General features: G+C 41.5%; 1 protein-coding gene across 1 annotated transcript in view; it reads right to left on the reverse strand.

The window, feature by feature from the left end:
* The window catches only part of ptprt (protein tyrosine phosphatase receptor type T), a 216,002-nt gene that overhangs the window by 164,428 nt on the left and 39,551 nt on the right, over nucleotides 1-12,023 (reverse strand). The window contains exons 4-5 of the mRNA XM_041033529.1: nucleotides 1,768-1,883; nucleotides 1,079-1,259 (exon numbers count right to left, since the gene is read on the reverse strand). Coding sequence (XP_040889463.1) covers nucleotides 1,079-1,259; nucleotides 1,768-1,883 — 297 coding nt within the window. The remainder of the gene's footprint in view (nucleotides 1-1,078; nucleotides 1,260-1,767; nucleotides 1,884-12,023) is intronic.

Raw genomic sequence — 12,023 nt, forward strand, 5'->3', positions numbered from 1 at the left:
AAAGACTCTGAATTAGCAGAACACGGAGCCCTCTGGAAAGGAAACAGGAGCTTAAAATGTCATTTTGAAACAATTTCAACTACTGGGGCACATTTTTATTTGAGGACTATGTCAGTATGTACGGTATAGCTTGTCCTGCTCAAGAGCATAATAACAGGACATGGTTGTTGATTAGTGTAATTTCGGATATTGTAGGGATCAAACCTGTGTGATTACAGATCTAGTTTGTCTCTAATGGCGATCCTGTTCCCTCACAGTAGTCTCAGGCTTTCAGTTAAAGTTGCATTGTTGGATTTTCTGCACACCAGAAGGTAGACGCTGCTGGATGCCCCACGTTCTTCACCAGGGAGTCGCTAACTGTCAGTTGTTTGATGGTGGGCATGTAATAATCAAAGCTCTTTAGGTGGAAACTGGGACCATTTCACTGCTTTCATTTGGTGTTAAAAACAAAAATGTTGCAGGTTTAGGATCATAAATCATAAATAATAAATGTAAGGAGCTGTTCTCCAAGCTGATACGAGCCCCCCCCCCTACCTAACACGTGACATGGTCTTCGTATTTATGAGGTCACTGAAATAGTTTTAGGATAATTTTTTAAAAATCCTGTAATAACTCAACTGGCTGTTCTTTTTTGTTGAAATATATAAAATTGAAGTGATTAAACCCTTACAACAGCCTAAAAGGCCTGAACTGCTGGAGACCATTACTCACGGCTATTTGTATTTTTTCTCCTTGTGCAGTGCTAAACAGTCATTGCTCTGTTGTTTCTGCATTGCAGTTCCCAAAACCACCTGTCAATCACACAGCGTGGGTTGGAGTGTGACATCCTTATCTTGTACTTTCTGATGGAGAAGCCTGAGTTTCTGTAGGTGGCCACTTCTCCTTCAGTTTATTCTAAACAAACTGCTGCTGCTGCTGCTGCTTCTGTCAGAAATGTAAAATGAATCATTCTCTTAGTGCCAGAGGGGTTCTCCCAGGACAGGCTGACCAGACAGCGAGCTGGCCATAGGTTGGATCAGTACTGTGTATTATATACTTTGCTGTTGAATACATTATCATGAAAGGTGTTTTCACTCACCGTCCTCCTCTGTCTGCTTGACTATCTCCTCGCTCTCCTTGCTGCCTTCGGGGTTGGCCAGGACCAGCCGCAGTCTGACCGTGACGAAGGGCCTCAGCCCCCTCAGAGTGTAATGTGATGACGTCTGGATCAGCTCCTCTGCTGCAAACTCCTGCTGGTTGAACATGTACTGGTACTGTACCTGGAAAACCAAGGCAAAGATTACTAAACAATTATTACTAATACAGAGCTGTCTTTATATAATGCTCGTAACCTTTGCAGTGCTTTAATAGAAATGCAGAGAGGAGAACACTGACTACAGACAGTCCAAACTTTGAACATCACAAATCTCACATGAAGCAGAGGCAGTGCTGCTGCTAAATGTGCGTTTAAAGGATCAGCAAAACATCTGATGATATGATATTGGAGTCTAGAGGCTGGAGGATGTGTACATTATTACACACACTGATTTCCCAGTACCAGGATGTTCACTATAGTAAGTGATGTTTTAAATTTTTGGTGAACATTTTTAAATTATTATGTATGTATTTGCCAAAACTTAACTTTTACACGTGAAAGGTACAATATGGCACCAATTCTTACAGCTGTCACATAATGTTTTCGTGGCAAAGAATAATTAATGTCCACAAAATGTAACTTGCATGACTGAGTTTGTCGTTACTGTACAAAACATGTCCTGCAGTGCGTACCGTCAGATTGTAGCTGTGGCAGCGTGTCACAGCATACCCAAACGTCTCCCACTGAATAGTCAGCTGGCGGGCTCTGACATCCACTACATTGACGTTTTGGGGTCCGTGGACTGGATCTGAAGGGAGAAGAGAGACGGATAGAAACAAATGTTAGTTCTTCAACTCAGCGGGAGAGACAGTAGCTTGATACAAGAAAAGGCGGCTGAGCCACTTATTTCACTGCACCACAGTTCCATCTGTTGTGGAGATACTCTGTGGTGAGGGACACAGAGTCATGATCAGTTAAAGATCTAGCTTTTACACTGTCCACAGAACGCAGCAGGCTTTCTGTAACAGGCGACCATCACCGTTAATCCAGATCTCTTCAGCAGTACACAGTTAAAGTTCCTCTCGATGAACCTCTCACATCGCTGTTTTTCATAAATTGTGAAAAAGCACCACGTAACTTTCCCTGAACAGTTTGTGACTGTTATTAAGACATTTTGAAGCAGCACCCATATATTAAATTTGGAGAAATTATATCTTAAGTGAATCACTCGTGGTATTCTGTTTCTACTGTTGCTATTAATCTTTAAGGTCCCTTTTTTTTTAACAGTCGGGGTGCAGTATCTCAGACAAAATCAAATTCAATTTCATGTCCCACTTACAATTTACAGGAGCTGAATTTTCACATGTAACAGATTCAGTTGGTGTATTTATTTGCCGACAGTAATTTGGTTCAGTGCCTTGTGCAAGACCCCACTGATGGAACATGAAGGCTGTTGACGGATTCAGAGGTTCCAACATGTGATCTATTAATAACTGGACAGTCTGTCTGACCACTAGGCCATGCTGTGTCATAACAGAAAAGCCCAGATCCACGAGCCAGAGATTACCACAGAAGTCCTTGTATTGATCTGCAGACATTTGGAGCGGTTATTACTGTCTTTCCCATATGTCACTCACACATGCACACACACACATGCACACACACACACGCATGGAGGGGTACAAAATCAAAAATGCATGCACAACCAGCAACAGGCTCAAACTCACCCACGCACATCCACACAGGGTTAAAACACATACACACACACACACACACGCACACACACAGCATTGTTCCAGCCATATGTTGGGCTCTCATCCCCAGGTTTGTGTATCACGACTGACTGCACACTAACAAGCCTGTTCAAACCAATCTTTCTGTCTACCTAATTAGTTTCTATCAGCTAACGATGCAACCAAAACAGGTCACTGTATAATTAGATGAGCCATATTAGCTGTGCTTCTCTACTGAAAATGAAAACTTTACTCGCATTGTGTGTAATCTCCGAAATCTGGAAAGAACAGACACCTACAGAGGGGAAATGAATTTTGGCACTGAAGTAAAAACTCATTCATTATGTCTGATAATCGTTGGAAGAACAACTCGGCTAATGAATTAGTGACATTTGTGAGGATTCTGTTGTTCTGAAGAGCTGAGCGCAGATCCTCAGGCAGGATTTAACCCTCCGAGTTTTAGAGTGCAAAGTTTTTAAACTCGTTTGACGTTCATAGTCAAACTCTGGAGAGAAATAGTCTAATTTATCTGTTGTTTCAGTTATTGTTTAAAGACTCACTTTACAGAAAATGCAACAATTCCCCCTGCAGAAGTGTCCTTGCAGAAGAAACTGAAGTCGTTCCAGCTGGTGGGATGACTTTTTTATTTCAAAACATCAGAATTTTACAATACAACTTTATTGTTTGAAAGTTGTGTGCATGCGTCACATTTAAACCATGGCAAACATTTAGCTTTTCTAAAGCTGAAATCCTGTGTGTCGAAGTTCTAACTCGTTATTTTAAACCATGGAAATCTGTCCATCAGGAATATTTAGCATCATAGTTCACTTTTTCTGTTTTTCTATCCCTATACATCAACCCCAACCAAAATCAATTTGTTAAAATACTTAAATGTTCTTAATAACATTTACTGGCCAACAAGTATTCATGATTTGTTGTTAAAATTTGGAAACGCCAAACTCACTGATGCCGCCCATAATAATTAATCAAGCTCACAGACTTAAACTTAACCCTTGCAGAAGACACATGCATTATAGGATTGTTCAAACAAGCTACTTACTCTAAATGTAAGATCAGCCTAATGAGACAAGATTAGACAGCGGCACCATGGATAAGCCATCTTAGAGGCCATCTGAGACAGAAGATGAGTGTTTCGATTGTTGGTGTGTGTGTCTGTGTATTGTATGTTAGTGAGTGTGTGCCTACATACAGGGAGAAGCTACAGTGTTGGCTCAAGCATTAGAACAGGAGCATATCTGCAAGTCTGAGATATGTCATCCATGCTTTTTTTTTTTTTTTGTTGTTTGTTTTGTTTTGTAGTCACTGCATTGAGAGATCCATGTGTTTGCGACTTTGGGTGCAGACTTTAGGCTCCCCGGGGTGCTTTATGGTTTAAAGAGTCTGTGTTTCTACTTAAAAGACCAAAGCCTATAAAGTGATTACCATTCTGGGATAAGACAGTGGCAGACTGACATTTGGCAGCCAAGAAAGCTGCAGGGGGGAAGTGATATAACCAACATATAACCCAATCCTCAGGTCAGCACAGCAGGCAATATGCTTTCACACAGCCCACACACTGTCCCAGGAAAATAGAACTTTACCACATCTGACTGAGACTGATGCAGATGGCCTGAAAGCCTCTGCTTGCTGTATTTCCATTTTATTAAGGAAAAAATTCCTGCAGGTCACCATGCAGCACTCAAACTGTGAAAACTGTTGATTCTGAGAAGTAATTCTTAATATATTCCCTTTCTTCTCACAGCTAATACAATCACTTGTGCGTCTGTTTTGTCTGACAGGTGGGATAGGCCTTGAGTCAGTGAACCACTGATGGGGTTGTTATCTGATGCAAGATTTCCATCATTTGATGATAAAAACAGGCAGAGACTTGATTACAGAAACTAAGCTTTTGATTTAAGGGTCAAAAGATCAAATTAGCTCAAAAATATGTATGATAGTAATGATGTGTTAAAACAGTTCAAAAACTGTTTGGATAAATTTAACATAGAAATCTTTCTTTTATGTGTTAAACTACAAGCCTGTCCTGGAGTATATTCAGTGCATGCTGAGATAGCTCCCGTTCCCACAATCCTCAGAAGAATAAATAAAACATACAAAAACGGGATTAAAATATAATTTAGTACAATAGACACCATAAACTCCAGACTGATCAGAAGTGCCAAAGGACATTTCAGTTCAGAGTCACAAACTGAGGAAGATCCTGTTTTCAGAGTCAGACTCCTCTGGAGAACAAATGTGAACTAACCTGTAATTATGCATGCTTAAACAGATCAAGTGATGTACCTATAATGAACGCACACACTGTAATTCCCCAATTAGAGAGACATAATCACTCATCACTGAGCCGAGGAGAGAGAATGAAATAACCAGTTTTCCCCAAGAATAGCAATAAATCAAAGCTCCTCTCACTGCAACGACTCTTGTTTCTGCAAAGACTCAAACCATGTTAGCTAAACCAGATTTATGCTCTGAGGTCTGTAGAGGAACAGGCCAAAAACAACAGACAGCAGCCAACAAAATCCCCCTCGCCACCACCAGCACCACCAGCACCACCCACTTAATCCAGGAGTCTTTCAGCTGGGTATGATGGAAGCTAATCTTTCAGATAATCTGACTAGCGTTCAGTCGGAGCCCCTCTAAACAGATTGTTAATTTCTGTTTGGGTAAACAGTGGAGCGGGGGTGGGGGAGGTAAATTCAACAAAATGAAAAAGAGCATGAGACAGAGAGAGCAGAGATTATACTAATCTACACAAAAATGAAGTTTAAAGCTTTGATAAGTGTTATGTTGTATTAAATACAGTCACCAGCCTGGCTGTTCAATCATACCCAAAATTTTGTTTTGAGATTATCGTCTGACTCTCAGCAATTCTAAAATTCATCTCCAACTGTGGCCGCGACATCAAAACCGCTGCACAGCACGCAACCAACCTCCAGGGTTTGGTGTACCACTCACGTCTTCTTTTTTAAATCCGAGATCAAATTAAAAACCATGACAATGTTTTCTAAGAATTACAGATGGGGGGGAAAGAAAGAGAGAAAAGACAGAAAATAAACAGAAGAGAGAAAAAAATAGAGTTGGAGATGAATGGAGTAGGAAGGCGAGAGATGCTGAGATAGGGATTGGGAGGAAGAGAGCAGGAGAGGTTATTTGAATTATAACTTTGTTTACATCGTTAAGTCGATGATGGTGTCTCCCAGGCCGCCCTTGGTCATGACAAATGCCAGATTTGCCACATCATCCATCTGATTTATTCTCTCCTCCCCTCTTCTCTTTCCCTCCATCCACATACCTCCATCTATTTTTGACCTCTGCGTTGCATCCATTCCAGAGCTCTCTAAGCCCACAAGCACATCAGAGACCAATGATGATGAGAGGATGAAGAGACTGACATACAGTAAGAAGTAAAAGCAAGCAGTGACAGAAAAGCTCAGAAGAAGTGGGGTAATGTCTGAACATATAGAAAGCTAACACGCTGAAGGGGGGGAATGGATGGATGACTGATATATGGGTAACCGGCTGGACTGATCAGTGGAGAAATGCACCAATGAACAGATGGAAAGAAAAGAGAGATTGTGACACCCAGTCCAACTGATCAGTGCGAAGGAAGAACGAGCGTACCTCCAGAGGGACGTGGTTCCACGATCATTAATCAGGATGGGTCAAGGGTTGGCGTGTTAGCTCTCACACACTGTGAAAGGGCATTAGTCGGCACAGCTGGCGTACAATGTGACAAGGCCAAACAGTGAGGCATACTGCAGCCAGACGTGGCCTCCCTCTCCCTGTGGTGGACCAGGGGAAACAAGTGGTCCTTGGTCCCCATTAAAAGGACAGCCAGTGGCCTGCTAGTCTACTGTCACAGTATCTTCTTACCACAAGACTACACCATCACATTCTGTCACATTCACTTTCAAGCCCCTAAATATACAACTATTATTACACCGTCTTTCAAATGAATCTGATGTTGAGACAATCAGCTGGTCTGTATGTGTTCTTCGTGTGCTGTAGATATGTCTAAATTTACTGGATGAATGACTCTGGCCTGTGGGAGATGAAAACAGAGTCTGATCCTGACACATGTCACACACAGTTAAATGTGTAATAACCAAATCCAGGTCTTTTAGCGACTTTTCCTTTGCTTTTTTACAACTACAGGCTGTGAACTGTCTGTGATCATCTACAATATGCGGGCTAAGAAGCATATGTGCAGTGGATCGTGCTAATTCCCTTCTGATTTGACCTGAGGTAGAGATAAAGTTGTTTTGCCTGCCTTTGAAAGTACTTAAGGGTCTATTGGATGTTTTGGCAGGTGGATATCTAGTTCAGGCGAGAGCCTAGTGAGGCATTGTGTTTTGGGATGCCTTCCTGAATCTGATGAATGAGCAGTAGAAATGGAGCCATTAATCCAAAGACTTTGGGGAGCCGTTCGAGGGAGAAGACAGGAGGGGAGGAAAAGGAGGAGTGGAAATCAATCTTGCTGCCTCCCCGCACTCCCCATCCTCCTCTGTGTTGCTCTTCTGTTCCTTTTGTTTTTGTCTGTGTTCTTTCCCCATTTCCTTATATATGTTTATATATGTTTTTTTGCTTATCTTTACCTTTAATGTCATTAATTGTTTATTACTCATGTTATCTTCATCAGTCTTTTGGCTTCACCTTTTTTTTTCTCTGTTCTGTCTTTGCTCTCATCAGCTTTCATTCATCCCTCCTTGGCCTTTCCCATCTGCCTCCTGTTCCCATCCACTCTCAGTCACTCACCCACCTCTCAATTGTCCTACCATTTTTCCACTTTCTTTACTTTTGATTTCTAAATAACAACTTTTGCATGATATTTCATCGTAAGTTGAAGCTGTTCTATGACACATAAAGACATATTTGGCTCGATGTGAAGACGGAATCCACTTGCTGTGTCAAACAAATTAGAAAAAACCCTCTGGTAAAATTCTGTACCATCCATGCCATGTGCAAACTTTCTCGACAGTCACTGACTCACCGGGGATTGTCCTTGTCTAGAATATTTATCAAACTGTCCTGATGATGATTAAAAAACCTGTATATAATGGACCTCCGGAAAAGTAGTTGCTGAGGAAAAAGCTAATATTATTTCCCTTGGAGACACTGGTCTGCAGTCTTCTTTCATTTGGTAAGCTATTTAATCATGCACCCTGGACAAACACCCATTTATGTTACAACCCAGCTCATTAGGGGGAAGGAAAGCAACATAAAACCAGGTGTGTTTGGTAAAATAAAGTAATTTCTTTGCAAGGAGCTTAGAAATAACACAAAGAAGCAACCATCAGGCAAACTACCAATGAAACAGGGCTTGTGGATGTTGTTCAAATCAAAGAAATAATATAACCAAAACAGGACTCTCAGGGTATGCAAGCAACTTTTCTTAAAAGAAATCTAAAATGGAAATAAAACCTCAGTATCTGATCTTAACACAGCAATTAACATTCACCAGTCTGCAACAATAATTAGAGGCAGGTTGGAGAGCTGAGAATCCCAATCGTCTGACTGTCAAGCTAGAAAAGCTTTTCTTACTGCTTAGTCCCCAGTTGCATTCTCTGGATTGACGAATCGGGACCAGGCGCTGCTCCAATCAGGATCAGCTCTTCAGAAAGGAAGAGGGGATGGGCAGCGCCTCAGCAACTGGAACCAATCTTGTACAGGGGACCACACATCCTACTCGGCATTCACATCAAAACTCTACACAGAGGCTTAGACACATGGGGTGGGCGTACGCCGCGGCTGTAACAGTGGTATAGCTGTTACAAAAGGTACGAAGCAAGTAATGTGATTTCCTGGAAGGATAATGATTCATCGCTGTGCCAGTTTATATTCCTCTTTGATCAAACCTTTCACGCATACTAGAGCCTGCTGCACCTACAGTTCAGTATATACATGGCAAAAAAACAAGGGTCCAGTAGTGATACCCATACTGAAAGGTATCCGCTGGACTAGAACTGGCAATACTGACCTTGTCTTTATAAAAACTTGCTCCACAGAGCTGCAGGCAGTGAGGTGTACAGATCTGAAATTTGTGAAACAGAGAGCCTTCTAGGATAGGTACTCTGAATCAGTAAATAGCTTGAGTTTAGGCCCTGGAATCTGCATCAGTACTGGAAGAGGAACAAGTTGGATGTTGACTGAATGTAATTTAGCACAGGCCTATGCACCACCCCCACTTTCAGCATCACTACCTATGGAGAACATTACGTCCTACAGTGGGAATGAACAGTGCTATTGGACATAAAACAGGGGGTGGCCACTTGTCCAAAATTAATGTAATTCCTAGGATACTGGGCCAGGATGGCAGTGCTAAAACTTATGGAACCTATGGAAGAAATGTGGGAAGCTGGAGCTTCTAAGGTATTAGGCACATCATCTCCTTCTGTCCAAAGGTGAAAACTGGGAGTGTGTAGTAAGAGGGAATGATGGTGGAAGGAAAACAACACAGACTTTTTAAAGGGTACGTTATGGTCGAATGTGGCACAAAGTGTCAGCTAGTGTCCAAACAAAGGAGGCAAGTGAGGTTTTGTGTGTATGTGAATATGTTCATGTGTCCTTCTCCCGTTCTGTATGAACTAAAAATGAAAAAAAAAAAAAAAAGTAATAATATGAAGTTTCTCTATTCTTCAATGAACTGGCAGTTTCAAAGAGAACATAAAAATTTCCTCCATGACACATGATATAGTAGTTTTATATGGAACTGCAGAGCAGCTGGCCTTGCCCACATGCCATAACGATTTGTGCTGATCATTGTGTGTCTGTCTGTCATGATTCTACCTGATTCTGGTTTTCTGAGTTTTTGATTCTTTCTCTTTTCTGGATTAACAAAGACTCAAAAGGAAAAAACATTTAAAAAAAAAAACAAAAAAAAAAAAACAGAGTGCAAGAAGAGTCAGAGAGAAAACACTGAAAGCTTCCCTCTGGGAGAAACATGGAAGGGACAACTTTCTGTTTCAGGCTCTGTGTGTGTGTGTGTGTGTGTGTGTGTGTGTGTGTGTGTGTGTGTGTGTGTGTGTGTGTGTGTATTGGTGTGCATAGGGAAATTACATATTTCTTAAGCTACACTGGCCAAAGGCTAGAAATACAATTAATACTAGAGATCTTAACAGCTCCCACCACTACAACACACATATACACATAAATACACACATACACACAGACACGCATCCCTGAGGCCCGTGTATCTTCAGCATTAGCTGTGTGACCGTTGATATGTTGCAGAGGTTGCACTTTTAATCTGCATCCTCACACCAAAGAAATAACAGCCTAACCTCTACCTAAACACACGCGCACACACACACACACACACGCACACACACACACACACACACACACACACACACACAGAGGCAGGCAAACTCTCCCGTGACGATGGCCCTCGGAGGCAAACGAGGAAGATCAGACGAAAACCCTCACAGAGGCTTTTGCTCTCCTTGGATTTAACAAAAGTGTGTGTGTGTGTGTTGCTTGTGTGTAAGTGCATGTTTGTGTGTGCATTTTTTACGTCACCATCCAAACTAAAGCACCTATAATCTCTTTCATATAAATAACGGGTACATATAGAAACACAGCAGCACGTACACACTTGCTCTCTTCACCAAAGCACTTAAGGACATTCTCAGATTCGCCTCATTAATAAAAATAAAAGTGAAGTATGTAATATTTCACCACTGAAGTACCTCGATAGCACCATCATCAAATTATCAACCTCTTAATCATGACAGCTTTAAGAATGTCATTAAATTGGCTCATTGCCTCCACACACACACACACACACACGCACACACACACACACACACACAGAAGTTCTAACTTTGTTCTTGTCAGAGACGAATGTTTGCCTTAATCTACACATGTACAGTCAAATGTAACTCTTAAATGCATAGAAACATATAAACAAACAAACAAATAACCTAAAACATCCAAAAACACACCAAACTCTTCGCCCAAAACACACACACACACACATACACATACACACACACACACAGCAGCTGCACACGGGGCGACACCCCGCAGCTTCGAGACTTGGATAAATTGGATTAAATCAAGTAGTAGCAGATGCCTTTTAGTGGATTTTAATTACGTCTCCCTGCGTGGAACCAACTACAGAGAGTTAAACCACAACTCGCAATGTCTGGCTTGATGGCAGAATTCCTTTAAACTTTGGAGCGCAGCTGAATTCCCCCGCTCTCAAACAAATAACTTTATCAAGATCTGAACTATTAAGACACTGGCTGTATGAGTTAATCTGATTTTTTTTTTTTAACTTGCATGTTGAAAAGCCACACTCTTTGGTGCTAAGTGCTTTCTCATGTGCTTCTTTGTGCTGTAGTTTCACACTGCTCTTCAGAAAAAGTCACATCCGCTGAGCTTCACTGTGACATCTTTTCTTCGGGCTTTCTGGGTCTCCTTTTTGTTGCTTAGCTTGACAAAGAAACAGCTGTACATGGAGGCTATTAGCGCTTATGCTAACAACCTGATTTTTGTTCCAAAGAAAAAACATAACTGCACAATGGCAATACTTTGCTGCACACTACAGACTTTTTCCTAACAGGTGTTCAGAGGAGAGAATATGAATATTTAGTGAATTCTGTATTCATAAATGTACCAGGTTTCTGCTTAAAGAATCAATGTTGCCAAAATCTTTATTCCTTCCAGGACAACATCTTCCATAGTTAGCACTGTAGTCCTTTAGCAGGATGGATACAGGGTGAATGTACATTGTGGTGAGCAGCAGGAAGAAGAATACTCTGAGCCCAAACCACACACTAATGTAATTCAAAATGGAGCAGAAAGAAAATCTATTTTAAATCCTGCTTTATTAATACCATTGCTACCTACAGGCAGGGAAGGGACAATTGAGTTGGAGCAATCTGCAGAATGAGGGGAGCCAGAGAAGGGAGGGAGGAAGGGATTCTGTAGAGAGGGAGGAGAAGGAGGGGTGCTGAGGATGAGAGTCACATCTGTGGGAGGGAGAGACGGGGGACAGAGCAGAAACAAGACTGAGAGAAAGAAGATAGAGAAAGGAAAAAGAGAGACAATGAGGGACAGAGTAAAGAATCGGAAAAGAATCATGAAAGTGGACATACGTAAGAGACATGTTCAGTCAAAAACAAGGCTGATAAAAGGGAAAAAAAGGCAGCAAAGAAGGACAGAAAGCGACAGAGAGGAATAGACAGAAA

Source organism: Toxotes jaculatrix, chromosome 3 (assembly GCF_017976425.1).
Source record: "Toxotes jaculatrix isolate fToxJac2 chromosome 3, fToxJac2.pri, whole genome shotgun sequence".
Taxonomy (NCBI): domain Eukaryota; kingdom Metazoa; phylum Chordata; class Actinopteri; family Toxotidae; genus Toxotes; species Toxotes jaculatrix.